We start from the raw sequence: 24,682 nt of genomic DNA, 5'->3' as shown, positions 1-24,682 counted from the left end.
GCGACAAGTTATGCATAATTATGCATTACGGCGCGCAACGCGACGATCGGCGGCGATCGATCGTTCACCTGGCGGCGCGCGCTCCTTGCTGGCGATGACAGATCACTGCCCAGCCACCCAACCACCCAACCCTCCCTTGTGCTTGTGTGTGTGTGGCGGTGGTGACCAGTTACTCGCGGCCGCCGCCACGCACTTCAACTTTTTAAAGCGCAGATTTATGCTGGTCAACGGCGCAAGGGTGAGAACTCGGAACAAAGCGTTTTGTAACCTCTCTGCTGCGATTTTGGGACCGGAAAAACCGCCGTGGACCCCATTCCAGGCGAAGGTCACCACCCAAAAGAGGGTGGTACACCGCGCACGCCAATTAATCTGAGTTTCCCATGACATGACGGTCGTCTTCGCGCAGAAACATGTTAAAAGGTGTGTTTAAAAAGTTCTGATAATTTTGTATTTACGCGTGCAACGTATTTTGAGTAATCAGTTCATTTTGGACAGCTGTTTTGTTTGGATAAAACGCATTGTTTTGGCCAGAAATTCGCGCCAAAACCAAGATGTGTCAGCAGGAGCGCAAAAGCCAATTTTTGTCTTCCTACAAATCCGTGCGTTTGTGACGGATTGCTTCGGGCGAATTGCGCATAACTTGCAGGAAATATTCCTTATTGACTGTTCTATCTCTTGGCAACAACTCATGATGCACCACGTCCCTGCAATCGAAGAAAACTGTAAGCAAAACTGTTCACATTCGGACAAACTTGGCTTTTCGACGATCACATCTTCTCAGTCCTCTGAGAAAATCGATAACCGTTGCTTTGTGTCATAATAACTTCACCATAAGCCATAGTCAACATTTCGAATGCGTCCGAGCTCTTAATTTCGTTTCTCACACAAAATTTCATAAAGATTCTTTGCCATCCATTTTCGAAGATGAGCCACGTCTTATCCAAGCAAATGATCTGTCATAAATTGACTGATCATTAAAAATGGCCGAACTAGTCACCATAAATTGAAAACTGGATGTAGGTACGTAGCCCGCGTAAATACAAAATTGTTAGAACTTTTTGAACACACCTCGTATTTACGATTTTTACGTCAGCGCTCTGGGTCTCGGGTCTCAAGGTCCTCCCAACCTCCCAACCAAACCCTGTGGTTCCGGTGTCGGGGATTGTGATCTTTTCTTGGGGTCGAGCGCACCATTTTAACGTTCAGGTGGACTTTTGTGGGCAGATAGGTGGCGGTTAGCATAAGATTTCCACCCTCCGCGAATCAAGCGGAAAAACATCGAATTCTCGCGGGGATCATAAGTGTGCCCTCCCTGGTGTTGTCTCGCTCGCACAAACACACGCATAGGTCGCTGCGCGCAAGCGCGCCAATACATCATTTTATGATTACCTTCGCGGGGAAAAGCCATCAGCATACACGCGGCACTCAGTCTCAGGCCGCAAACCAGCGAACCGTGACTGTGACCGTCTCCCTCTTTCGCGGGCCCTTTCTATTGCGATTGTGTGTTTCCCTGTGCCCATGTGTGTGTGCGCTAACACAAGCCCCCCTTTTGGTGGGTCGGCAGCATCTCGCGGGCCCGCGATTGGCTGGCGAGGAGGATCTCTCGAAACGATTCTTCTCGCGATGCTGTGAGCTGTTATGAGACGTAAAAGTCGTGAGAAGGGAGTGCACGCGGGTTCGGGTTTCAATCCCAGCCGAGGGGAAAAGGTGCGCATGTCTCGTGGGCCGAGATTTAGCGCACCCCGTCGCCGCCGTGTGTGCCAAGATGGGATACCTATAACGACGACGACGACGAAGGCGATGGTTGTCGTCGTCGCCGAGGAGATTAGAAGACGCTTACACCACGCCTACTTCGAGCCGGCGTCGTCGTCGTCGGCTGCTGAGATGAATGCCTTCGACGACGACCGCGACTTCGATGAGCATATTAGCGATTGACGCCGAATGCCCTATTGTTTCGGACGAACTGTCTCACAGGAATCAAATGGAGAGACCGAACCGCGTAAAGTCTCCTGCGCCAAACTGTACAGAGATTCCCGGGGGACGAGCTGTAAGAGGGGTGCGGGGTGGTGTCCTCCTCCAACTGTTAATTGATGTGTGTGGTGTGCTCTGAACAAAAGATCAATATTTGCCCGTCGCGTTGTTCCACACCCGCCCGGCGTCTTTCGGCACTTCTCCTCGACCCTCGGGGCTCCGCGAGGGATCAAACGCGGCACGACCGCCCGACGCAAACCCATAAATATTCTGGGGTGGACAAACAGTAATTTTATGAATGAACGAACGACTCTGGAGAGACAGACTCTCGCTGGGGTCGGCCAATGTTCAAAGGCTCATTCACAAGTCCCCGACACGGTGAATGGAGCGGGTAGGTGATGGTGCCAGTGGCGACGACTGGTGTCAACAAGGTTTTGTGCCATTAGTCGCCGGGTAGAGGCCACCTGTTGCCCAAAACAATGGCAACACTTTGGGTGCGCGATCAACCAAATCATTGGCAAACCGCAACTCCGCTCCAAAAAAATCGGACGCCTGATGATCTCTTGCTCTCTCTCTCTCTGGACCTGGACCTCCTTCCTGTGGGGGGAGCATCTACTAGTCCGCTCCCCTGTCCGGTAAACATCCGCGACCGCGCTCCGTTCGATCGATGTTTCCGGTCCGGAGTTCCGATTCTGTTTGCTTTTGGGTTTTGTTTTTTTTTCGGAGGAAAGTGTTCACCTTTTTCCTTCCATTTCCGGTTGGAGCATCGGCGCACGCGCCCTTACCTTTCACCGGACGTGCGGTCCCCGGACTTGGAATGGATTATTTATGCTCCGGGTGACTTGTGTGCTGTGTGCGCGGCTTTGACATCCCATCTTATGTTTGGGGGCGACATAAATAAATGGGCAGAGGGAGTGTAGAGACGGCCAAGTTTTGACAAGTTTGGGCCTTTCCGTTGTTGTGGCTGTGTTTCGGGGGGTTAATGCATTGACTTCTTTGTGTGACGCATCCTTCGATCGGTCACTTTTTGTGGCCGGAAGACCCGGAACGGAACGGAACGATCGCGGGCGCGAGAGCCACGTGCCGCGGCCGAGGGGCGCGCGCACACACATTACACGCATTATTACCACCCCGTTCCCCTGGGGTTGCTCTCCCTCTCTGTCTGTAGGCGCGAGCGCACCTTAAACACTCATTAACATAAACACATAAACGATCTCCAATTCTCCGGCGCAAGGCGAGCGTGGAGCGAACAGACGCAGGCACACGCAACTCACAAAGAATGATTAACTCCTTCTCGTGTCGAAGTCACCACTTTTTTCACGACGCCACGCGCGCGCTGCATTTCCAACTTCTCTTTTGTCGCGCCTCGCGCCCCAATCGCCAATTGCGCTTTTATGCGCTGCGTCGCGATCGATGGCCGAGGAGGGGGCGTCGATCGACGTCCATCATCCATCAAAGGCATCGCTCGCGCCTCCCGGCCATCCATCGATAAACAAACGCCAAGAATATCAAATTAGTGTTGTGGTGCCGAAGCTGCCGCAGAAAGGAAAATTGATTCATACGATCAGCCGTGGGACGGGTGGAGTGACGCGGGGGTCATCGGCGGGCACCCTTCTCGTCCACAGAGCGAGTTCTGCGTTGCTGCCGCGTGTTTTTCCAGTTCCGGAAACGGAAACAAAACTTCCCGTCCCGGATCGGTAGGTCGGTGGGTGGTGGTGGCGTTCAGGTCTCGCGACTCGGTGTTGCTTCATCGCAAGAAGATGGTTCAATTTGGTTGAAGATCATTCCTTTTTTGTTGTTTGTTTTGCTGCTGGCGTCCGGGCCGTTCGTTTTCACTTTCGTTTCGTTCTCTCTGTTTTCCACTACTTTTCCGCATTTTCCGAGGTTACGTGTAGCGGATTGTGAGTGCGGGTGTCTGTTGCGGTTGGCTGGAATTTTTTTTCAATTAAGTCACCGGGTCACGCGTTCTAGTGGAGTGGATTAGATCAACAAAAAACAGAAAAACTTAAAGCTTGATACAAAGAGATTACAATAAAGGCAGAGACCAGAGTCCTAGAACAAGGCTAATTAACGGAAAAGACAAAAATAAGACAAAAGTGCAGACATAGTGCGATTATGTGCCCTGGCAATATTGCACAGTGGGTCAAGACTAGAGGATTAGACATTCAACTCAGACATAAGACTCCTTCTTGTTACTCGCTTAGGTGCGAACAAGAGAACATTGGTTAATGAGAAGGGCGCTTCAGTTTGGGGTTGAAATTTAGAAGGTTGAACCTCTAAAGGGCTCAGTATACCGTTTAGCACAAATGTGACAGCGGACGAATGCCAAGTGAATTAAAGGTTTCTCCATTTCGTAGTTTCGAAATCACGCGGCGCGGTCTAGCACTTTGCAGTTTTCAAATGTATCAGTCAGCCACAGTTACCAACTTGCGTACCAACAGTTTTAGAAAATAAATCGTTTAACGACAGAACAACATGTCAAAAGTTACTACAAAAGTGGGGATTCAAAAGAGCCAATTTTTCCAGCTAAATTTTCTTCAGCGACGAAAATAAGGCAGCATCTGGAGCACTGAAAACCCTCGACCGATTGAGGAGAGGCCATTACATCCAGAAAAGGTGACTGTATGTTACGCATTATGGACTGACGGCATCATAGGATCCTATTTTCTCGCACACGACGAAAAGAGGAGCACTGCCGTCAATTCCTAGAGCTACCACCAGATGATAACGATTTTGTTTTTCTGACTTATAATTGATCTGGCCTGTAAGATCTGTGGTTTTAACGTGTTTTGCTGATGTCAGTTGGTCACCAACATCGTTGACACCGTTGGACTTTTTTTGTGGCGACACGCAAAAGATTGACAAGTCTGCACTTTGGAGCATTTGAAAAAACTAACATTCGCTAAATAATGGCCCAGGGTAGCACCCGAAATCTGCAAAAAGTAAATGAAAATTATCAAATTATTTTATTGTGCTTCACTGCATTATGGGCAACGTATAAACTTTATGATGAAAAAAAATTCATTAAAAACTTTATTTGTTCATTCAAACTTATATTGTAAAATAGCAGGTTTGTTATGTTGAACCTTAACCAGTCTTCGAGATGGCGTTTCGAGTGAATCGTCTCTGAACAGCCTCAATCGCATCTTCCCACTGCAGACTCAAAAAGTCTTGTTTTGTAATATTGTTCAGCTCCTCGTTCGATGCCGTCTGCCGTTGGTGAATCTCCTCAATCCAAGTTAAGCGTTGTCCATTCATGAGGTTCTTCAGTTTCTGGAACAAGAAAAAGTCGCAGGGGGTCCGATCTGCGAAATACGGTGGCTGTGGCATCGTTAGTGTGTTGTTTTGGCCAAACATTCGCACACAAGCAACGATGCGTGAGCAGCGTTATTGTTTTTCCACAAATCCAATTTTAGTTTTTTCTCAAATCCGGGCGTTTCTGGCGGCGGTGACAGCCACAGACATACCATTACAGTTACACCATCGATCAGAACTATGTAAAAGGTCCTAAAAATATCTTCAGCAGTCGGCTGCATAGCTGTCAGTTGGGTGGAACAATTCCAGGTCACCAGCATAGAATGACATAGATGAGTTGTAATTAAGCTAAACTTTATTACTTTTGATGCTGTGGATTGCGTTTCCAAGGGAACAGAGCTGATCTGGGAACACTTGTTCTCATATTGAGAACCAGATCTAAGTGATCTCCAAATGGCCAAACATCCATTAGCTAATTCTTTTGCTAAGCGACAACTAATTCTCGCTCTCGGCGGTGCCCCGCGCTGGGGCGGCACAGGAAACAACTCGAACTCGATTCGAATGCTACATTGTTTACTCCGCATCCGGGCTCTAAACCCGCTGCCCGCCCGTTCGGACGGACAGGCGCGCACGGACATCATCTTCTTCGTCTCTGAGCAAGTAAACGTGGGCCGGGCCGCCTCAGGTCTCTGCTGGTCCGATCCGAAATCAATCCATCGATCATCGGATGATCCCCTGTCCCACACACACACACGCACTGTGGTGGCGGCCCCGCGGTAAACGGCCATCCGCTGGGGGGTAGATGGGGGGCGATTTGTTTGTGTTTTCACGCCCCGTGTTGCAGGGCCGGTTGGGGGACCGTGGACGGTGTTTCCGGTTTGGGGCCCGCAGTGGTGCACGTGCTTAGGTGCAGCGGAAACGGAAGCGTTATTAAAAATATTTTGTTCATTTCGTGTTCAGTACGCGCGCGGCCTGAATGCACGAAAAAAACCTCATCGATCGCGCGGGGTGAACAACAACGAGTCGATTAGTTGGGGCCTCTCATCTCCTGCGCTGTCTGATGACACCTTCTAACGATGCATTGTGGTGCTGATCGTGTGCTGTGCACCGCGATATCGTCAGACTCGGCACGTGCTCTAGTGGATACCCGTTACTAACCTCACTTTTCATCCTTCTCTTTCTCTCTCTCTCTCGGCAGGTTACGGATCACTGCACGATCGCAGCACCAGCGACCGTTCGCCGCCACCTTCGCTGATCTCTTCGTCCAGTGGCGGTGCGAACGGCGGGAGTACCAACAGTAATTCGTCGTCCATGGCGTCTTCCTACCTGTCGGCGCTCGGCTCCCGGGGAACAGGCGGCTACCACCAGCAGGCACCGCCCGGAGTGGCCGGCGGAGTCGCCATGAAGGAGGAACAGGAACCGAACAGTTTCATCAACATCGACGATCTGCCGGTAAGAGAGAGAAAGTCACCGATCGAAGTCCCATTCTAATCCTAAACCGATTCTTCCAGAACTACGGTGTGGTGCCCGGGCACTATGAGGACCAGGACCAGTATCACTCGTTGCCGGGCCCGGAAACGCAGACCTCCTCGCACGGTTACCTGGAAAACAGTCCCGAGTTCTACTCAGCCATCCAGATGGAGCAGAAGTACATGGCGCCGCACTACAAGACGGGTCCGTTCACCAGCCGAGGCGGCCGCTACCACCAACCGCACCATCACAGCAGTACCGGTGGCGGTGGTGGAGGAGGCGGCGGAGGGGGCTCCGGGAACCAGCATCCGAGCAGTCAGCAGCAACAGCAACAGCAACAACAGCAGCAGCAGCAACAACACCATCCACACCAACAGCATCCGCACCATCACCCGCACCACCACCCATCGCACCATCACCCGTCGGCGCACCACCATCCTGCGAGCCATCACCAGGCGGCGGCGGCGGGTCACCACGGCGAGAGTGGCTACCCGGAGTATGGATCCCCGTACGATACGCCTCCCTTCCAGACGGTGCCGAGCAACACGACCTCACCGCAGGGTTCGGCAGCGTCCGGCGGTGGCGGCGGAGGGCCGGGTGCGCCCGGTGGCGGTAACAACAACAACAACAATAACAACGGAGACCTGCTCGGTAGCCACGTGGTCGATCCGTGGAGCCTGCATCACCCGGGCCAGCACCCGGGGCACGGCGGCGGTGGTCACCCGCTGCTCGACTTCCAGCACCCGGCCTACATGGGCACGACGATGGGCTTCGACAAGACGATGCTCTCGTACGGGACGCAGGGCGGCACACCGTGCTTCACCGGGTCCGGCCCGATCCAGCTGTGGCAGTTCCTGCTCGAGCTGCTCACCGACAAAACCTGCCAGAACTTCATCTCCTGGACGGGCGACGAGTGGGAGTTTAAGCTTACCGATCCCGACGAGGTAAGGATTGCATCAAGGGTCGTTTAGTCGTTGAGGGTTGGGGTTGATAGTTCCGAAACCAGGCACTAAATTCCCTTTCATCCAACAGGTCGCTCGTCGGTGGGGCGTCCGCAAGAACAAACCAAAAATGAACTACGAAAAGCTGAGTCGCGGTCTGCGGTACTACTACGATAAGAACATCATCCACAAGACGGCCGGCAAGCGCTACGTGTATCGCTTCGTATGTGATCTTCAGACCCTGTTAGGGTAAGTGCGAGGAGTGATTTCTGAAGCTCCTCGACGTGGTGCGCCCTCCAATCTACAATCACCTCTATTATTTCCCTGATTCGTTCACAGGTACTCCGCCAAGCAGGTGCACGAAATGGTTGATCTCAAACCGGACAAAAAGGATGATGAGTAGTAATGCGCACCCGGACCCCAGGGAAAAGGAGTATTCTACCGACGACTCCGCTCCCGTTCTTCCACCCGATCTACGGGGCCGCACCGAGAGGGCCAGCGGCGTCGCGCGTTAGTTAGTTATCCTTCACTCTTCTGGCAAGATGTCTTAAAGATGTCGTGTTTTAGCTCGTGTAATATGATTAGAAAGCAGGATTTTCGAAAGGAGGATGGCGGGGATGGTTCGTTTCGCAAGGTGCAAAAGCACAGGTGTACATGATGAGAGGGATGTCGCTAACGAGAGCTCTAGGAGGTGTATAGTGAGGGGTCTCGATCGGAGGCGCGAAAGCAATGAGAAAAGTATAGATTTCCTACCACGCAACTCACACAAACGAGGCCAACACAGACACAAAGTAGCACCAGTCCTCAGCAGAGATACTGAGATACGCTCCGTTCCTTACACTAGTTCCTCCATCGGACCCCCGATACTTTCTTTTGGACGCACCCTCCTTGGACTCCTTAATTCTTTTTTAAATCCCTGTTAAAACCTTCAACACACATCTCGGTCGCTCGGTCGGTCGGTCGGGTGTGGTGTGTGTTCTACCATCTACCATTGGTCGGATGTGTGTATCGGAGGAAGTGTATCATAGATCGAACTGCCCTCAAAGCACTGAGGGGGTTACAATCAATAAGGAAGCAGCAGAAACTAAAGTGACTTCCCAAGCCGTAAAATACATGTAAAATAAACAAAGCAAACTCGCGCGACAAGCGAAAAGGCGTGGAAAAAAATGCAAACGAATTAATATGAAGCAGCAAAACTTAGAAACATCTACTTAATCGATCAACAACGGTACAGTAGAGTACCGCGGAACACAGGAGGCGGCGCACACACGGCGGGGGTCCCACAGCTGAACAGAAAGGATTGTGTGAGGCTCTTCGGCAATGGTTCGGCAAAGTAAGCACTGAAATTGAATGTTGCATTTGTGATGGTTACCTTCTCGGAATGAGAGGTGATGTGAAAACCAAACACTAAATCAACTAAAGTGGCTCTAGGGTTATGAAGGTGCGGATGTGCAGTTTCACAAGCAATACCTTTCCCGGTCCCTCGGTCGGGTGGAACTGCTGCAGATAAGGTCGCGCGCGCGCAAGAAGAACAAATTAATCCTAAATGTGTACCGTCAGCAAACGTGTGTGTGAAAGTAACACAGAGAAAAGGTAGACGGAGCGCTAGTTAAGTGGTTTTTTATACTATATATGAATATATATATAAATATACGTGTTAGTTAAAACAATTCTTGAAGCTTTGTGATAAGTCTCCAACTCTATGTATTTTTTGCTCTATTACTATTTCATAATTTTATTTTATTGTTACGCACAAACGACAAGTCGCAATAACCGCATACACGATGCTACATATAGGTTCTTACGATGAGGGATTAGTATTCGCCAACATCCTAGCTAGCTCCTCAAGCCAACCACGCGCTCGTCCCGTCTCTTCATGCTCTTTAAGATTTTATTTTTATCAAACGCCTTTACTAGAAGCCTTTGTTTTGCTTTCACAAACACGCCGTAAAAATTCGTACAAATCGTACTACTCTCATCCGTCGTGTTGGTCAAATTTGGCAGCAAGTTTTGTTTCGCACTAAAACCGCCACAACGCCGCTCGGTTCTACAGTTACACAGCCTCTGGCCTCCCCATTTGTTTGTTTTGTTGTTTCTTTTCTATTATTTATGTATCACATTTAACTGGTATAACCGAGTGCGCCCCCTGTGCGCTCTATAGTAGAGATTTCGAAAAATGGCATTTCAAATTCTTTCTTCAAACCCAACGCGTCGTTGTTGGTCACAGGTGGGGACGGTTGAGAAGGTCTTCCTTCGTGTATGTGTGTGTCTTCGTCGGTTGGTTTGTGTGTTGTGCGCTCGTTTTGTTTTTGGTGGACATTGGTGTACACGACGGAGAGAGCCCCATGAGATATTTTTGTAGAGTGACGTATAGATGTGCTTGTGCGTGGTGCGTAGGGACACGCCGTTGATGGAGCGAGTGTTGTTCTAGGAGTTAAGATTTAGGAGTAACGAGAACAAAACTATTACAACACACATTATTAAAACAGTACTATTGTACCGTCGTGTAGCTTAAGCAACTCTCCGTTTTCTCCGAACTCTAGTAAAGCGCAAGTAAGTGCTAACCGGTTCCACACACTCCTTCGGAAACTCCCTAGATGATAGCTTCGCGTTCCGAACTCAAAGATAGATCTTTTCTAATTACCATACAGAGAGAGAGAGAGAAAGAGAGAGAGAGAGAGAGAGAGAGAGAGAGAGAGAGAAGGAGAGTGCCAGAGGCATAGGTCTTGAACCAAAAACGGGAAAAAAGCGAGCGACAAAACGATGTTAGTAAGGAAAAACGATCGAACCACTGCTGGGGCCAGCCAGTAGGTGTAACATTTCGACAGCCGATCAGGATGTAGGTTTAATGCGGAACATTGAAACGTTGTAACGTCGTTCGTCGTGAACGCAGAAACGCATTACAGGCGAACACCAGAACACAGAACTTAGAACTTTATGCCAATCCCACACAAACCGTGAATTAAAGTGTGGAGAAAAATGATAAAAAACGTGAATAAAAACAAAATGGAATACAACTCGTCGCGAGAGACACCCTGTGCACTGTTGGCAATTATAACAGGCCGAAAGGCAGGAAAGTAAAGCTTCGGCAGGGGCCTATGGAAAGTAGTAAAATCTAATTCTTCTCCATATGAGTCCCTCAAATGGAGTTCGCAGGTTCGCCGTTTCTTCTCCAGTGCGGGGACGGACCCATCCTACTGCAACCGCCCCCAAAAAAACCGGTTCCCTCCATCGCTGGTGTTACTCGGCCCCCGTGTTAATCATCGGTCTAATTAATTCAATTTACATCACTCACACCGATATTGCGCGCTGATAAAAAGGCGGTCCGAACGCGTAGGTGACACTCAGAAGTATCGGCGGCCGAGGTTCCCATCGTAAACTAATTGGCCAAAAATATTAATTGCCCAACACACCGACCAGCAATGGAACTTCTAATCCGCACGAAAGTGCGGAAGTACGGAGTTATCGCCGGGGCAAGCCGGACGGGAGCAAACCCTCTGGCATTGTGCTCACCTAATTCGGAAACCGGTTCCGTTTCGGTTCAGCTCTTGAAGGAATGGCCAAAAAATGAAAAACGTGAATGCGCGCGCGGTGGCCCTCCCCGATAAAGCCGATTACCCTCGGTGGCTGGTGGCTCATGCTTCACACTCAAATAGTAATAAAATAATGAGGTCAAAGTTACTGTGACTGCTCGGAAGCAGTCACAGTGATGAATAATTTCTTCCTGCGCCCCGCAATCCGTTTGGCGCATGCGCTCGTCGCGAGCCTTGACCCAACGGAGCGAACAGTCAGCGGGTATTGTGCTCATCTCAACATAAGCAGCCGCCGTTCATTCGGCGATCGGCGGCACGATATGTTCCGGGCGGTCGTCAATCAAGAGCAAGGTCGCAGAGTTCCAACGAGTGCCGCCGATCCGCGCCAAAAAGCGAAAATGGCAACCACTCATCGCCCGCGTCGGCCGATGGCTCAAAGACCAAGAAGGCCAAGAATCGCTTTTCGATAGAACGGCACCGCAGCGGGGGGGTTCTTCGCCGGCGCTGGTAGAACCACCACCGTTAGCGGGTTCTTATCGGTCACGGAAAAACAAACACCGCACTCAGAACTTGACTCCGTGGCGAGGTGGGAGGCCCGGGGGTGGACACTTTTAACGCAAATTTGATTCATTCCCGAGGGTGGTGTGTCTGCCGTAAAGAAGTAGCGTCCGCTGGTGCCGACGCCACTCTAAGGCCGTGGGGCAAGCCAAACCCCGGTACTTGGACCGGGTTGGCCTTGCCCGGAGCGGCTCGGAGTTCGTAGGGAACATTCAGGGAAGGCATATAAATAGGGACCCGTGGCCCGAAGCCGTTAATCAGTGTGCGACTTCGTGTGCAGTACGTTCTCGGTGGGTTCTCGAATCAGAAAAGTATACTTTCCACGTGGCCAACAACGCAAAGGAATTAGAGCCATGGTTGCGGTGCGTCTATCGTTGCGCTTTGCAGTGTATCTGGTGCTGGTGTTCGGATGGCAACAGGCGATCGGTAACGTGATCCTGCAGGACAACAGCGTGGACGGGACGGAGCCAGTGATCGATCTGTCTCATCTCGGTCCGGAGTTATACGGTGTGCCGGACGAAGCCGTCGGCAAGCGAGTGGCCGAGTTCAACCCAGCGACCGACGGTGGTAACGTCGAAGAACTGGGCAGCTATCTCGAGGGCGACATTCTGATCGATCGTCCCGAAGGACGCAACGGTCTGGCAAGCACGTCTACCCGCTGGCCCAACGGAGTGGTACCGTTCGTGATATCCGGAAACTTCGGTAAGTCCACAGCGCTCGTTGCGACGAGAGTGACCGCCGACTAAACGGCCGATGATACTTCCACAGATGCCAAAGGAATGCAGCTCATCGAGGAAGCCATGAAGCAGTTCCACACCAAAACGTGCATCCGTTTCAAGCCGCGGATGGCCGAAAAGGACTACATATCGATCGAGAGCTCCTCCAGCGGTTGTTGGTCCAGTGTGGGACGGATCGGAGGCAAACAGACGGTTAACCTGCAGATCCCCGGGTGCACATCGCTGGTTGGAACCGCGATACACGAGTTAACGCACGCTCTCGGGTTTCTGCACGAACAGAATCGTGAAGATCGTGATGGCTTTGTTACAATCCGACATGAAAACATTAAAGCCGGTACGGCTAGCAACTTCGATAAGGCGCAGACCGGCTCAACTAACAACTTTGGGGTGCAGTACGACTACGGCAGCATCATGCACTACTCGGAGAATGCATTTTCCTCGAACGGCAAACCCACGATCGTGGCCAAGGTAAGTCGCAAAACCCAATTGTCCCAACACACCCTTCTGACCGGTAGTTTCGTTCATCAGCAAACATTTACCGGCACCATTGGCCAACGGTCGGCTTTCAGTAGTAAAGATCTCACCAAGATTAACCTCATGTACAACTGCAAGTAAAGAGACATACCTCGTTACACCAGCCACCATCCATCTAACAAACCATTCATCAACCCACACGGGAAGTCACCGGCAACGACGTTAATCGGGTTTGTGGGTGTCCAAAGGAACGGTGCCTCTAGGATGTTTGCCTGTTTGTGGAAATAAAGCATGGCGAATCGTTGAGTGAAGCAAAGACTTGTCTCGTTGTCATTTTTCCAACTACGACCGACGATCATCCAACACTTGGCATCTCACAGCAACTGGATTAACCATTTTCTAGCGCTCCGGTGGTAATAAGATGGGCCAACGCAGTGGTTTCTCCGCCAGTGATCTAACTAAGGTGCGCGCCATGTACAAATGCTCGGGATCTACATCTTCGTCATCGTCTTCGTCTTCGTCCTCCACGTCATCGTCATCGGGGGGTTCGTCGAAACCCCAGCGCCCGATTCGTCCCCAGAGACCTTCTCGACCGGGCGCACAGGTGGCCGGTTCCATCGTGAACCTGATCGGAGGTCTTTTCGGTGATGAGGATTCCAATTCGACCACAACGGCCGGCTCGGCTGACAACGCACGCCGCTAGGATGCCCGCCTGCAGGACACTCTCTGTCAACCACCTAACTACCTCCAATGAGTCCAGAGCGAACACATTAATCTATTTACGTTCAATGTTTTTTTTTTCTTTTTACAAAAATATAAAATAAAACCGAACTAGAACTGCATTAAAACGTTTCGTTTGCCGTTTCGCTGCTTTTTTCACCGCCATCTTTCAGAAACCACTCGGCGACACCAAAATGGGCCAACGGGACGGATTCTCATGGAGCGATATGGAGAAGATCAGTCGGATGTATTAGGTCTAGGTGTTAATTCGTGCGGTTTTTATTCAATATTTATAACCTAATTACAACAACATAACGTATAACTAACTTATTGAAAGTATTGCCCGTCGTTAGCGACGACTTTCTCCCATCTTTCGGGTAATTCCTCGATTCCGTGGAATTAGAAATTCTTATCCTTATCAGCGATCCAGTCAGAGACCCATTTTTCTATACCTTCATAAGAGAAGAACCGCTGTGCTGCCAAATCGTTACTCATGTAACGGAACAAATACTAGTCAGAAAGAGCAACATCTGGTGAATAGCGCGGGGGGGTTAATAGTTCCCATCCGACATTTTCGAGATAGGTTTTGACCGGTTTTGCGATGTGGGATCGAGTTTTGCCTTTTTAAAAATCAGCTTATCATGTCTTTTATCCCATTTCCGTCGTTTCATGGCCAAAGCTTTACTTCAAATGGATTAATTGTGGTTTATGGGATTGTCCTTCAACAATTTAATAAGGTTTTAAAAGCTCAAAGTATACCACACCTTTCATATTCCACCATATGCACAGCATAACCTTTGCGCAAGGAATATTTTGCTTTAGTTGCGGTGGCCCTGGTTCACCAAGCTGTATCCAGGGTTTTTTGCGTTTAGGATTCTTGTAATAACTCCCCTTTTCATCACCAGTGACGATTCGGTACAAGAACCCCTTTTGCTGCCGTGCAAGCAGTAATGAAAAAGTACTCCCCGCAAAACTACTCTACAAGGAACAAAACTTGACATGTTCAAATGCTTATAAAAGGTGTTGTTTGCACTTTAGCAAAAAAAAATATACTGCGTTAGATGCGTAATGACAGTAGCTGTCAAACACATATTTCATTTCAAAAATATTCGTTATACTTAGTGAGCAGTACCATGTATTGTAAACCGCACGAATTAACACCTAGACCTAATACAACTGTCAGAAAGCCGGAACCGGTGGAAGTGGTAGCGGTGGTAGTGGTGCTGGTGAAGGTGGACAACTGATACCCAGACCGCCTTTATTTGGACTGGTACCATCCAACGGAGGCCAAGGCTATCCAGGAGCAGGCTATCCGACGGGACCAGGCACTGGCGGTGCGGTACCGTACTATCCGCAGCCCGGTGCGGGGCCATACTATCCTTACGGACCCAACGTTCACCCGATGGGACCTTATTCACCCAACGGTATAACTCCTTTCGGTTACCGGCCTTATGGCTACGGTCCTTACGACGAGGTCGGAGAGTCTCCAGAGAAGGGCGAATCTAACACTGTACAGTGATTCTACAAAAAAGTTATTGCTAACTGGCGCATTGAACGAAAACCAAGTCATTTAGGGGTATGCGTTACGAAACCTACACATGGTTTTCGAATAAAGTAAAACTATTGCATAATTGGAGCTACTTGTTACTTACTTGCCGCTTTGTTTTTCAATTGAAAATATTTAGAAAACCTCTGAGCTGAAATATCCGACTTGGTATCGTTTGCATGAAATGCCGTTAGAAGGTTCCTAGCGATCGGTAAATTTCATTAACTTTATCGAACCACATTACCGGGGTTTACAAATGAACATTACTTTTGGTATGGTATTTTTGCAGGATCCATGACGGCAGATCTCTCCGTTCTGTGGCCGCAATTTGTCGTCATACAATCTACGTCAATCCGATCATTATCCAACTGTGCATCGTGCGAAATACGAAATACTATTTACACAAATCACAAATTTACACAACGCCTTTTTATTAGCTCGTGCAAAAAAACACAGCCATTCATACAGGATACCCCTTCACACTGTCAGCGCGCATTTCCGGATTCGTTTGGAAGAAGACCAAAAAAATCCTTCCCAATCGCTTACATCTTTTGTGGCTCAATGTTGATTCAGTTGTCTGTTCAGTTCACCTAACAAAAATATAAGACTCGCGTCCCAGAGTACAGCTCCGTCAGTACTTGGGACTTGGTTGGGAAGCGAATTGAGGAGTTTGCGAATCACACGATATAACCAATAGAACCATGGCTTCGGTGCGTCTATCGTCGCAGTTTGTAGTGTATCTGGTGGTGGTGATAGGATGGCAACAGGCGATCGATCGTTGCACCGGCAACGTGATCCGCCAGGAAAGCAGCGTGAACGAGTCGGAGCAAGTGATCAACCTGTCGCACCTCGGTTCGGCGTTGTACGGTAAGCCTGACGAGGCCACCGGTAAGCGGGTGGCTCAGTTCAACTCGTCTACCGACATTGGTAACGTCGAAGAACTGGGCAGCTACCTGCAGGGTGACATTCTGGTGGATCGTCCCAAAGGACGCAACGGGCTGGCAAACACAGCCACCCGCTGGCCCAATGCAATGGTACCGGTCGTGATAACCGGAAGCTTCGGTAAGTCCACAGCGGACGATGCAAAAACGACCCCAACAAACGATTTCTACTTCACAGATGCTGCGGGAGTAAAATTGATCAATGACGCGATAAACCAGTTCCACGCCAAAACGTGCATTCGTTTCAAGGCGCGGACCACCGAGAAGGACTACGTATCGATCGAGAGCTCCTCCAGCGGCTGCTGGTCCAGTGTGGGACGGATCGGTGGCAAACAGACGGTTAACCTGCAGATCCCTGGGTGCACATCACTGGTTGGAACCGCAATGCATGAGTTAATGCACGCTGTCGGATTTCTGCACGAACAGAGCCGCGAGGATCGAGACTCCTACGTAACTATACAGCTTGATAATGTCCAAACCGGTACGGCTAGCAATTTCGATAAGGCCCAGGCCGGCTCAACTAACAACTTTGGAGTGCAATACGACTACGGCAGCGTCATGCACTACTCTGCTACCGCATTCTCCAAGAATGGCAAGCCAACGATCGTGGCCAAGGTAAGTCCCACAAAACCTATTATCACATAACCTACTGACCGTTGGTCTCGTTCGTCAGCAAACATTCACCGGCACCATGGGCCAACGGGATGGTTTCAGTGCCAAAGATCTCACCAAACTGAAACTCATGTATAACTGCAAGTAAACGGACACAGCCTCATATAACATGTGATTGATCAATCCAAATTAAGGCCATTAAGATTGCTGTTTGTGAAAATGAATCTGGAATCTTGATCTGGAAGTGAAGCTAAAAGTTGTTCGTTCTCGTCCATTGATTTTTCATCATCTCCCGTCTCGTGCTTGTTTGTCCCCGGAACCTTGCATCGAAAGCAGAATATTTATATATTGTCGTTTTTTGTTTCCTAATGTTTATCGTAATGTTTTTAAATCACCGAACTATAAATGTACAAAGAATAAACCTGATCGACATACACAATTTTTCAAGATCTTTTCACTATTGTTAAAGACGTTCAATTGCTCCGATATTTCCATCTCATTACGTCGGTTATCAAGCGTGGCTCTAGCGTGGCCAAGCTGTAGTTGAACAAGAACGCTAGCAGATCGAGTCCGCAAAAAAACCGTGGCAAGGAGGTATAAACCAGGAGGTCAACGTACTTCCAAATAAAAAAATACATTTCATTCCAAGTACATCCTATTTGTAGTCTCAAACCGTGTTAGATCGCATGAGCGTGAATCTTCTCCAATGCCCGCTATTTGGCGAGAGACGTGCGAGAACCAACAGTTGTTCATACCATCCACACTGATCAAGTAATTTCCATGTTTTTAATTGGAAAAAGATTAAAACAATGTTTCCCAGATTTTTAACACCTCTGGAGGATCATTGTGGACACAGTTGTCGTTTACCCTTTCCGTTCTGGATTACGCTTTTGTTTACAAAACTGTAAAACAGAAGCAAGTGACACAGGCTTTAGTGGTACACACATTTCGCCAGAAATATCAGATCCCGTTCAGTGTTAAATGCGTTCTGAGGGGTCAGTAATAGTTAATGCTTCGGTGACTTTCTTGAAACAGGATAAGAATAGCTTTTGGGGAAATAACGAATAGGGAAATATGGTCAGTAGGAAGATTCAGCACGACTCCCTGGTCTTGCAAAGGGTTTTCAAAGCAGAAGGTATTTAAGTAGACCAATCGATACGCGAAATAGAGCCATTGCTACCGTCTATCGCCGTAGTTCATAGTGTATCGAGTAACGGTGATTGGATGATAACAGACAACCGATCCTTGTTCCGGAAACCTGATCCTACACTACGACGATGTGGACGAGAATGAGCAGGACAAATGGTCATCTAGCGAAGGTCCAGATTGCACAGAGACCGATTATCCGACGGAATCGTCACAAGGCGTAGTGCGATGCTGGACCATTTCTTCATGATTTCTTCTGGGGAACTTTCGATTTCTGACCCTTGTATTTGGTTCCAGACCCTTTCGACTGTGGTCCTTGCAGCGAGATCGAAAAGAATCGGGAGAAAACAAAATCTAACAATGTAAAGTGGTTCCACAAGAAATTTATTGCGAATAACGAATCCACTGAAGAACCGGAGAGCATCTACTGGTACCGTTTGTTGACAAGCATCCGTGAACGGGGCAGCTTACACTGGCTGAGCGTGTGCAGGCGGTACTGGGTCTCCGGTGCGGCCATTCGTTCGCGCACATTCGCCACCATCCTTTCGTACTCCGTGGGAAGGACGATGTGTTCGTCGTGCTGATTGACGTCTTGACCCTCAGCACATTCGGCGCACTGCTGCCGCTCGTACAGTGTGCTTATGGGCTTGTCCTCTTCGATTGGTGGGCCAGCGGTACTTAGTTCAACTAGTTCCATCATACGGCGTTCGATAGTTGCCAGAGCCCTTCGTAGTCCATCCTCCGTGAGTTTGGCACGATCGAAACTCTTCGTGCCACCCATCAGCTGTACGGTCTTGGCACGATCGTATCCCAGCATCGAGAGGGCTTGTTCGACCGCTTCCAGTTTTAGCTCCAGCGCTGATTCCTCGCTAGCCAGTTCGTCACGCAGCCGAGCAGTTTTCTCCTGGGCCCTTTGTAACCCCTCTTCCTTAACCTTTGTCTTCCGCTCCTCGGAAACCCGTTTCCGGCGCTCGGTTTCGTACATACGCTCGCTGTTTTGCTCCAGTTCGCGGGCCATTTCACTCGCTTCCGCGATCCAGGCATCCGTTTCGTTGTTATATCTGAACAGCGCCATGTACTGGTCCTGCTGCTTCTCGATTTCTCCGAGCACTTCCCGCATGGTCTCCAGTTGGAGGAACTGCTTCGTGTCGTCAATGACCGTGCCGTATCGAACGATCTGATCCTGGTGTTCGTCCTTGAAGCGATTGCGTTTGCGAACCACAGCTGGATCCAGTTCCGCTACCAGTCTTGTGGATTGTTTCACCCGCAGGAACTCGTTGACGTGCCGTGTTCCGACGATGTGACGCTCGGTTTCGATCATTTCGTTCACGTTCAACCGATGTTCCCGATCTTGCAGCGTCTTTAGCGATTCAATCCGGTAGCAGAGGTCTTCACTCTGGTTGAACGCGAGCGTGGCGCGTTCGATCATGTCGATAAGAAATTTGCGGTTTCGGTCCAGTTGCTGTACGTAGTTCAGCCACTGCTGCTGGTATCGTTTGCGTTCCTCCAGCATACTCTCGATGTCACCGCGAAGCTTCCGGTTCGCGGCGTGGGTTTTGCCCTCCTGCGTGCGCACGTGATGCAGACGACTCTCCAGAGCCGCCAGTTCCCGGCGCGAACGGTCCAGCGATTCGGCATGTACAAAATCGGACGGATAGGCTTTGAGAACCTTCGCTAGCTCATCGTTAGCACGCCTGATTTGGGACCGTAACTCATCGATATCAGTTCTGGCTGACCTAATTTTGCGATCGTACTCGTCCGACGAATCCAGTAGCTGCAGAATCAAATCGCGAGAGCGGGCGGCCTCTCGTCGGTAGACTGACGCATTGGCCACCTGGAAGCGGATTGCCTTGTCTGCTTGCTCACGTTCCAGGTGTACCAACGGTTTACTCAACCGGCGAATGTCCTGGGCTTCGGTGGTGGTTCGGTCTGGTCTGATGGCGTCTATCCTGACGCATCGGTGCTTCCAGCGAGCCACTTCCCGTAGTTCGCTCCGCTCCTGTTCGGAACGTGCTTCTGGCGAGAGGCCCTCCAGTGGCCCAAAATAACGAGGCCTCGTGGAAGCTGTGTTGGCCATTTTCGAAATTCGCGTGGATTTATGGAACTAAAGGTACGTTTTCGAAACGTTCAACAGAACAGTTTCGATGATGAACAGGACGCTATGATTAGCAACGCAAAAAATGCGAGCTGGCCTTGTTGCCGCTAGCTAACAATCCAAGTAAACTTGGTGCTGAAATCATTGCATTTTGTGACAGCATCGTGGTTCGCGCCTGTAGAAGCACACGAACATTGGGCGGCTTATTTAGACAGCGCAGCGGAATTGAATTCTGGAGTGAAGATGCTACGCTGGCCGAAATTAGTGCCGGTGGTCCGACGATGGGCTCACACCGTCCCGAAACATTTGCAGTCGATGCCGACCGAGCGGGATCCACCGTTTTCCAAGATGGTCGAATACTGTTTCCACAAGGCCTGTCTGGTGCTGGAGAACCAGCTAATCGAATCGATGAGTAAATACCCGACGATGAGTGCCGAGAAACGGGTCAGCCGCGTTCAGGCGATCCTGAAAATCATCTCCAGCAACTCGAGCACACTGCAGTTCCAATTCCCCTTCCGGCGCGACAGTGGCGACTACGAGATGGTTACGGCGTTCCGGTCACACCATTGCCTACACCGATTACCGGTCAAAGGGGGCATCCGGTACTCGCAGGACGTATGCCAGGACGAGGTGGAAGCACTGTCCGCCTTGATGACGTTCAAGTGTGCCTGCGTCAACGTACCGTTCGGAGGAGCCAAAGGAGGCATCATCATAGATCCGTCCAAGTACAGCGAGAAAGAACTGCAAAGCATCACGCGGCGGTACACGGTGGAGCTGGCGAAAAAGAACTTCATCGGTCCGGGGATTGATGTACCGGCCCCGGACATGGGTACAACGTCGCGCGAAATGTCTTGGATAGCGGATCAGTACGGCAAGACGTTTGGCCACCGGGACATCAACACAATGGCGGTCGTAACGGGGAAACCCCTCAACCAGGGCGGTATCCGGGGAAGGACCGAAGCCACCGGGAAGGGTGTCTACCTAGCGACCAACTGTTTTATGCGCGAGGCGACCTGGATGCGAGAGGTCGGTCTTGAACCGGGCCTCGAGGGCAAGACGGTGATCGTGCAGGGATTCGGAAACGTCGGACAGCACGCCGCAGAGCACTTCCAGCGGGCAGGCTGCAAAGTGATCGGTATTATCGAGCGCGACGTTTCGTTGCACTGCCCGACCGGCATCGACATCAAGGCGCTCGTTCGATACAAAACCGAAAAGAAGACCCTCAAAGGCTACCCTAAGGCGAACCCGGTCAGCGGAGATCTGCTGCTGGAACAGTGTGACATACTCGTTCCGGCCGCGGTGGAGAAATCCATCCATTCCGAGAACGCCGGGCAAATCAGGGCCAAAGTGATTGCCGAAGGAGCGAACGGACCAACAACACCGGCCGCCGATAAGATACTGCAAGATCGCCGCATTCTCGTCATCCCCGATCTGTACTGCAATGCCGGAGGTGTAACGGCGTCGTACTTTGAGTATTTGAAAAACATTAACCACATTTCTTTCGGCAAGCTGTCGTTCCGCCACGAAGCGCACAATCTGCGCGAAGTGCTCGCGTCGGTGCAGGAGTCGCTACGCAGTGCCGGCGTTTGTGTCACGGTGTCTCCCAGCAAGCCACTGAAGCACTTCTTTGACCATGCCAGCGAAGCGGACGTTGTGTCGTCGGGCTTGCAATTCGTCATGGAAACGGCCGGCCAGGGCATCATGAAGGTGGCGGCTAAGCATCAGCTGTGTCTGGATCTTCGCACCGCCGCATACATTTGGTCAGTGGAGAAAATATTCCAGTCCTACGAAGAAGCAGGTCTTTCGATGTGAACACCCGGCTCTCGTTAACCCCTCCTTAGGCATGAAAAACGTTTGAACAGAAAAAAAACATTCAGAAATTATGAAGTCATGCTATTTTACTGTACATTTTATTAATAGCTTTTCTTGCACAGAATTGCTGGAATCCTATTGTTCGAAGCATTGAACAGTTGTTGTAACAAATTTAATAGCTGAATCCCCCTGTTCCGTGACCGCTCATCCCGAAAAACGCGGAAACCAATCCAAATAGAGCAGGACGTGTAGCTTTATTCCAGTGTGAGCGTTGGAGCATCTTACTCACAGAACGGTACCGTTCGGGATGGTTTGCTCCGGTACTTAAATGTCCATGCTCATATCATCTGCGCTAGTGTCACTCAAGGCGGACGCATTCGAGTCACACTCGTCGAACCGGAGTTTAACGCGCAAAAGCGGTACATTTTCTGTTGCTCCACCAGTGACAGAAACGGCAGCCGAATTGGGCCCTGCATCGGACGATTTGTCCATCGATGTGATCATTACTTCATCGTCCTGACCATCCTCCGTCGTTTTCTTGTTCCCATCTTGTTCCTCCTCTGCGCCGTCGATCGTGTAGAACGGCAACGACTGCTCCTCTGCCAGATCCTCAATGACATACTTCAGGAAGGTGGTAGTAAACACATCGTCCCGCTTAAGGGACAAACTCTTGTGGAACGAGTCAACCGCCTCGTACAGTTGGCCCATGAGCGCTTGCACGAAACCGATCGCCGTGTACGTGGCAGCGCTCAGTGGCTTCAGAGACAGTGCCCACCGATGAAACTCTAGTGCTTCTTCGTACTTTTTGTTCTTTCGGCAACAGTGACCAAGGTTGTTCAACAACGGTTCCCAGCGCGTGGAGAGTTGCTCGTTATTCTGTTTTGCCATTATCCGCACCATGTCCAGCGTTTGGCGTAACACCTCCTCCGCATTCTCGTACTGTTCGTACTCAAACTTGATCACGGCCAGCTCGGCCAGCACGTACACGTCGAGCGGCGCAATCGCCATCGCCTGGTTGAAGAACTTTTCCGCCATCTCCGGATTTTTCGTTAGTCCACATTCTACGCCAATGTATAGCAGCGGCAGGTGGCAACCGCGCATCAGTTGTGTCGCCTTGAAATATGCCGCCATCGCTTGATCGTGTTCGTTTTCCTTCGCGAACGAGTGGCCGTACGCTAGCCAGGCCGGGCCGAACAACCGGTCCAAGGTGGTCGCCTTCGACAGGTACCGTCGCGCAGGATCACTCTTGCCTATGAGATCATAGTAGCAGCCTACGGCGTACCAGGAGATTGCATCATCCGGATAAAAGTCCACCAGTTTGTGGGCCACGTAGAAGAGCCGGTTAAAATCTCGCAACTCCATCAAGCAACCGATCTGAACCGTGAGCGATCGCTTGTGGTACGGATCACGCTTGAGTATGGCGTCGAGCATCTTAATGCACAACTTGTACTCGCAGTCGTAGAACAACCGCTCCGCCTGCGCTATCACCAGGTCAATGCTGGTCTCCAGTTTATCCATGCATTGGCTAAAGGGAATGGTATACGAGCTGGCGCTGGTGGGTGGCCGGTTGATTCGAAACGGTGTCTCCTTTCGGGTCGAATTGTTCGTAAGTCCCGTTTCCCCGAGCGTAGTTGACCCACCGGAAGCACCAGTCGAACCGAGAAGCGAAGCCTTCGTCAGTGAGGTATGGATCAGATACGAGGGAGTGTTTTTGAGATCTTCAAGAATTTTTTTCGCCGGTGACATTATCTGTTGGTCCTGCCCCTGGGCGAACGAACTGCTTGTAGACAGTTTGGATGTTTCGGCATTTTTTGTATTCTTCATTTTTTCTTTCAATTCGTGCCAGAAATTAGAATTTCCCGACATGATCGGCGTTTGCTCGGCAGAAGAGTGCTAAAAGAGAACACGAAAAGAAGCGTTACTGCATGCTGAATCGTCTTAAGAGGAATTCAGAGCATGAAATCGTAAGAACACACTTACTGGCACTATCGAGTCGTAGTATTTCTTCAGTTTGCTCTCGTACAGACACTTTAGCACCTTGCGTTCCGCCTCCGTGCACTGTTGTGTCATCGGAATGTGTTGCATCAATTCTTTTTCCTCCCAAGGCATCAGCATTTCATGCTGCACCAGGGCATCGAGCGCCTCGGTGCAGTAGACGGATTTGTGAAGCGCCTGCACGTAACAGTCCATCGCCAGAATTCGGTTGTCCATGGCTTCCAGTACTTTGCCTTTGAGAAAGTAAACCGAAGCAAGTATTTCGTTTCGGTTCGGCTCCTCGTAAACTGTGCTGGTCTCTACGTCGTCTCGGGAATCATCTCTAGTGCCAGTCGAAAGGCCGAGCATTTCACAGTCGACCGAATTGAGGATGTTCAGCGCTTCCTGGTACTCCTTTGCCTCGGTCATGCATTCGGCAGCCAAATAGTAACAAAGCAGATTTTTCTTCTCCAACTGGCGGCTCCGAATGATGTGGACTGCCCTGTGGTACTCTCGCAACAGAAACATACACTGAGCTTCCCAGTACACATCACGCGGATCGTCATTGCTCAGGACCGTTACCTTTTCGGCCCAAAACAGAGCCGTTTGGTAGCGACGCTTAAATTAAAGTGAATTTTCCTGTTAAATGAACGCAGATTCCTCACGAACGTTTTGTATGCCCGATGGACAGTGTAAACCAGCTTACCAATTCCGTCGAATGCTTCACAATCCTTCGGTAGCCATCGATATCGACCAACTCCTGACTATCCATGTTGCGCGTTGTGTCTGTTCTCATGGTGTGCTATGTTGGTTCGAGTCTAAAAATATAAAATTCAATCGATACTGATAGTCGGGGTTTCTATCACTCCAAAGAGTCCTTTCTGACGCACGTACAGC

At 50.2% G+C, this 24,682-nt stretch overlaps 6 protein-coding genes across 6 annotated transcripts in view; 4 read left to right on the top strand and 2 right to left on the bottom strand.

Moving 5' to 3' along the window:
- LOC128271612 (ETS-like protein pointed) overlaps positions 1–8,155 on the top strand; it is a 112,042-nt gene extending 103,887 nt beyond the window's left edge. Inside the window, exons 7-11 of the mRNA XM_053009204.1 lie at positions 2,055–2,066; positions 6,425–6,678; positions 6,738–7,640; positions 7,729–7,886; positions 7,977–8,155. Coding sequence (XP_052865164.1) covers positions 2,055–2,066; positions 6,425–6,678; positions 6,738–7,640; positions 7,729–7,886; positions 7,977–8,040 — 1,391 coding nt within the window. The 3' untranslated portion in view covers positions 8,041–8,155. The remainder of the gene's footprint in view (positions 1–2,054; positions 2,067–6,424; positions 6,679–6,737; positions 7,641–7,728; positions 7,887–7,976) is intronic.
- Positions 8,156–12,081: 3,926 nt separating this feature from the next.
- Positions 12,082–13,642, top strand: LOC128270362 (hatching enzyme 1.2-like). Its single transcript, XM_053007762.1, has 3 exons — positions 12,082–12,430; positions 12,497–12,933; positions 13,343–13,642. The coding sequence occupies exons 1-3, from the start codon at positions 12,082–12,084 to the stop codon at positions 13,640–13,642; spliced, it is 1,086 nt and encodes a 361-aa protein (XP_052863722.1).
- Positions 13,643–15,906: 2,264 nt separating this feature from the next.
- Positions 15,907–16,906, top strand: LOC128270361 (zinc metalloproteinase nas-4-like). The gene is made up of 3 exons (XM_053007761.1): positions 15,907–16,267; positions 16,325–16,761; positions 16,820–16,906. Exons 1-3 carry the CDS (start codon positions 15,907–15,909, stop codon positions 16,904–16,906), a joined length of 885 nt encoding a protein of 294 aa, XP_052863721.1.
- A 1,422-nt stretch (positions 16,907–18,328) lies between these two features.
- On the bottom strand, positions 18,329–19,981 carry LOC128274175 (myosin-6). The gene has a single exon (XM_053012283.1). The coding sequence runs from the start codon at positions 19,979–19,981 to the stop codon at positions 18,329–18,331; it is 1,653 nt and encodes a 550-aa protein (XP_052868243.1).
- A 261-nt stretch (positions 19,982–20,242) lies between these two features.
- Positions 20,243–21,811, top strand: LOC128273088 (glutamate dehydrogenase, mitochondrial). The gene has a single exon (XM_053011004.1). It carries the CDS (start codon positions 20,243–20,245, stop codon positions 21,809–21,811), a length of 1,569 nt encoding a protein of 522 aa, XP_052866964.1.
- A 244-nt stretch (positions 21,812–22,055) lies between these two features.
- LOC128275108 (cell division cycle protein 16 homolog) lies at positions 22,056–24,581 on the bottom strand. The gene is made up of 3 exons (XM_053013502.1): positions 24,492–24,581; positions 23,792–24,403; positions 22,056–23,704 (listed from the first exon to the last, which is right to left on the bottom strand). Exons 1-3 carry the CDS (start codon positions 24,579–24,581, stop codon positions 22,136–22,138), a joined length of 2,271 nt encoding a protein of 756 aa, XP_052869462.1. The 3' UTR covers positions 22,056–22,135.
- Between the last annotated feature and the right edge of the window lie 101 nt (positions 24,582–24,682).

Source organism: Anopheles cruzii, chromosome 3 (genome assembly GCF_943734635.1).
Source record: "Anopheles cruzii chromosome 3, idAnoCruzAS_RS32_06, whole genome shotgun sequence".
Lineage (NCBI taxonomy): Eukaryota > Metazoa > Arthropoda > Insecta > Diptera > Culicidae > Anopheles > Anopheles cruzii.
Note: the sequence above shows the minus strand (reverse complement) of the source record. Positions and strands in the feature narration are given on the sequence as shown.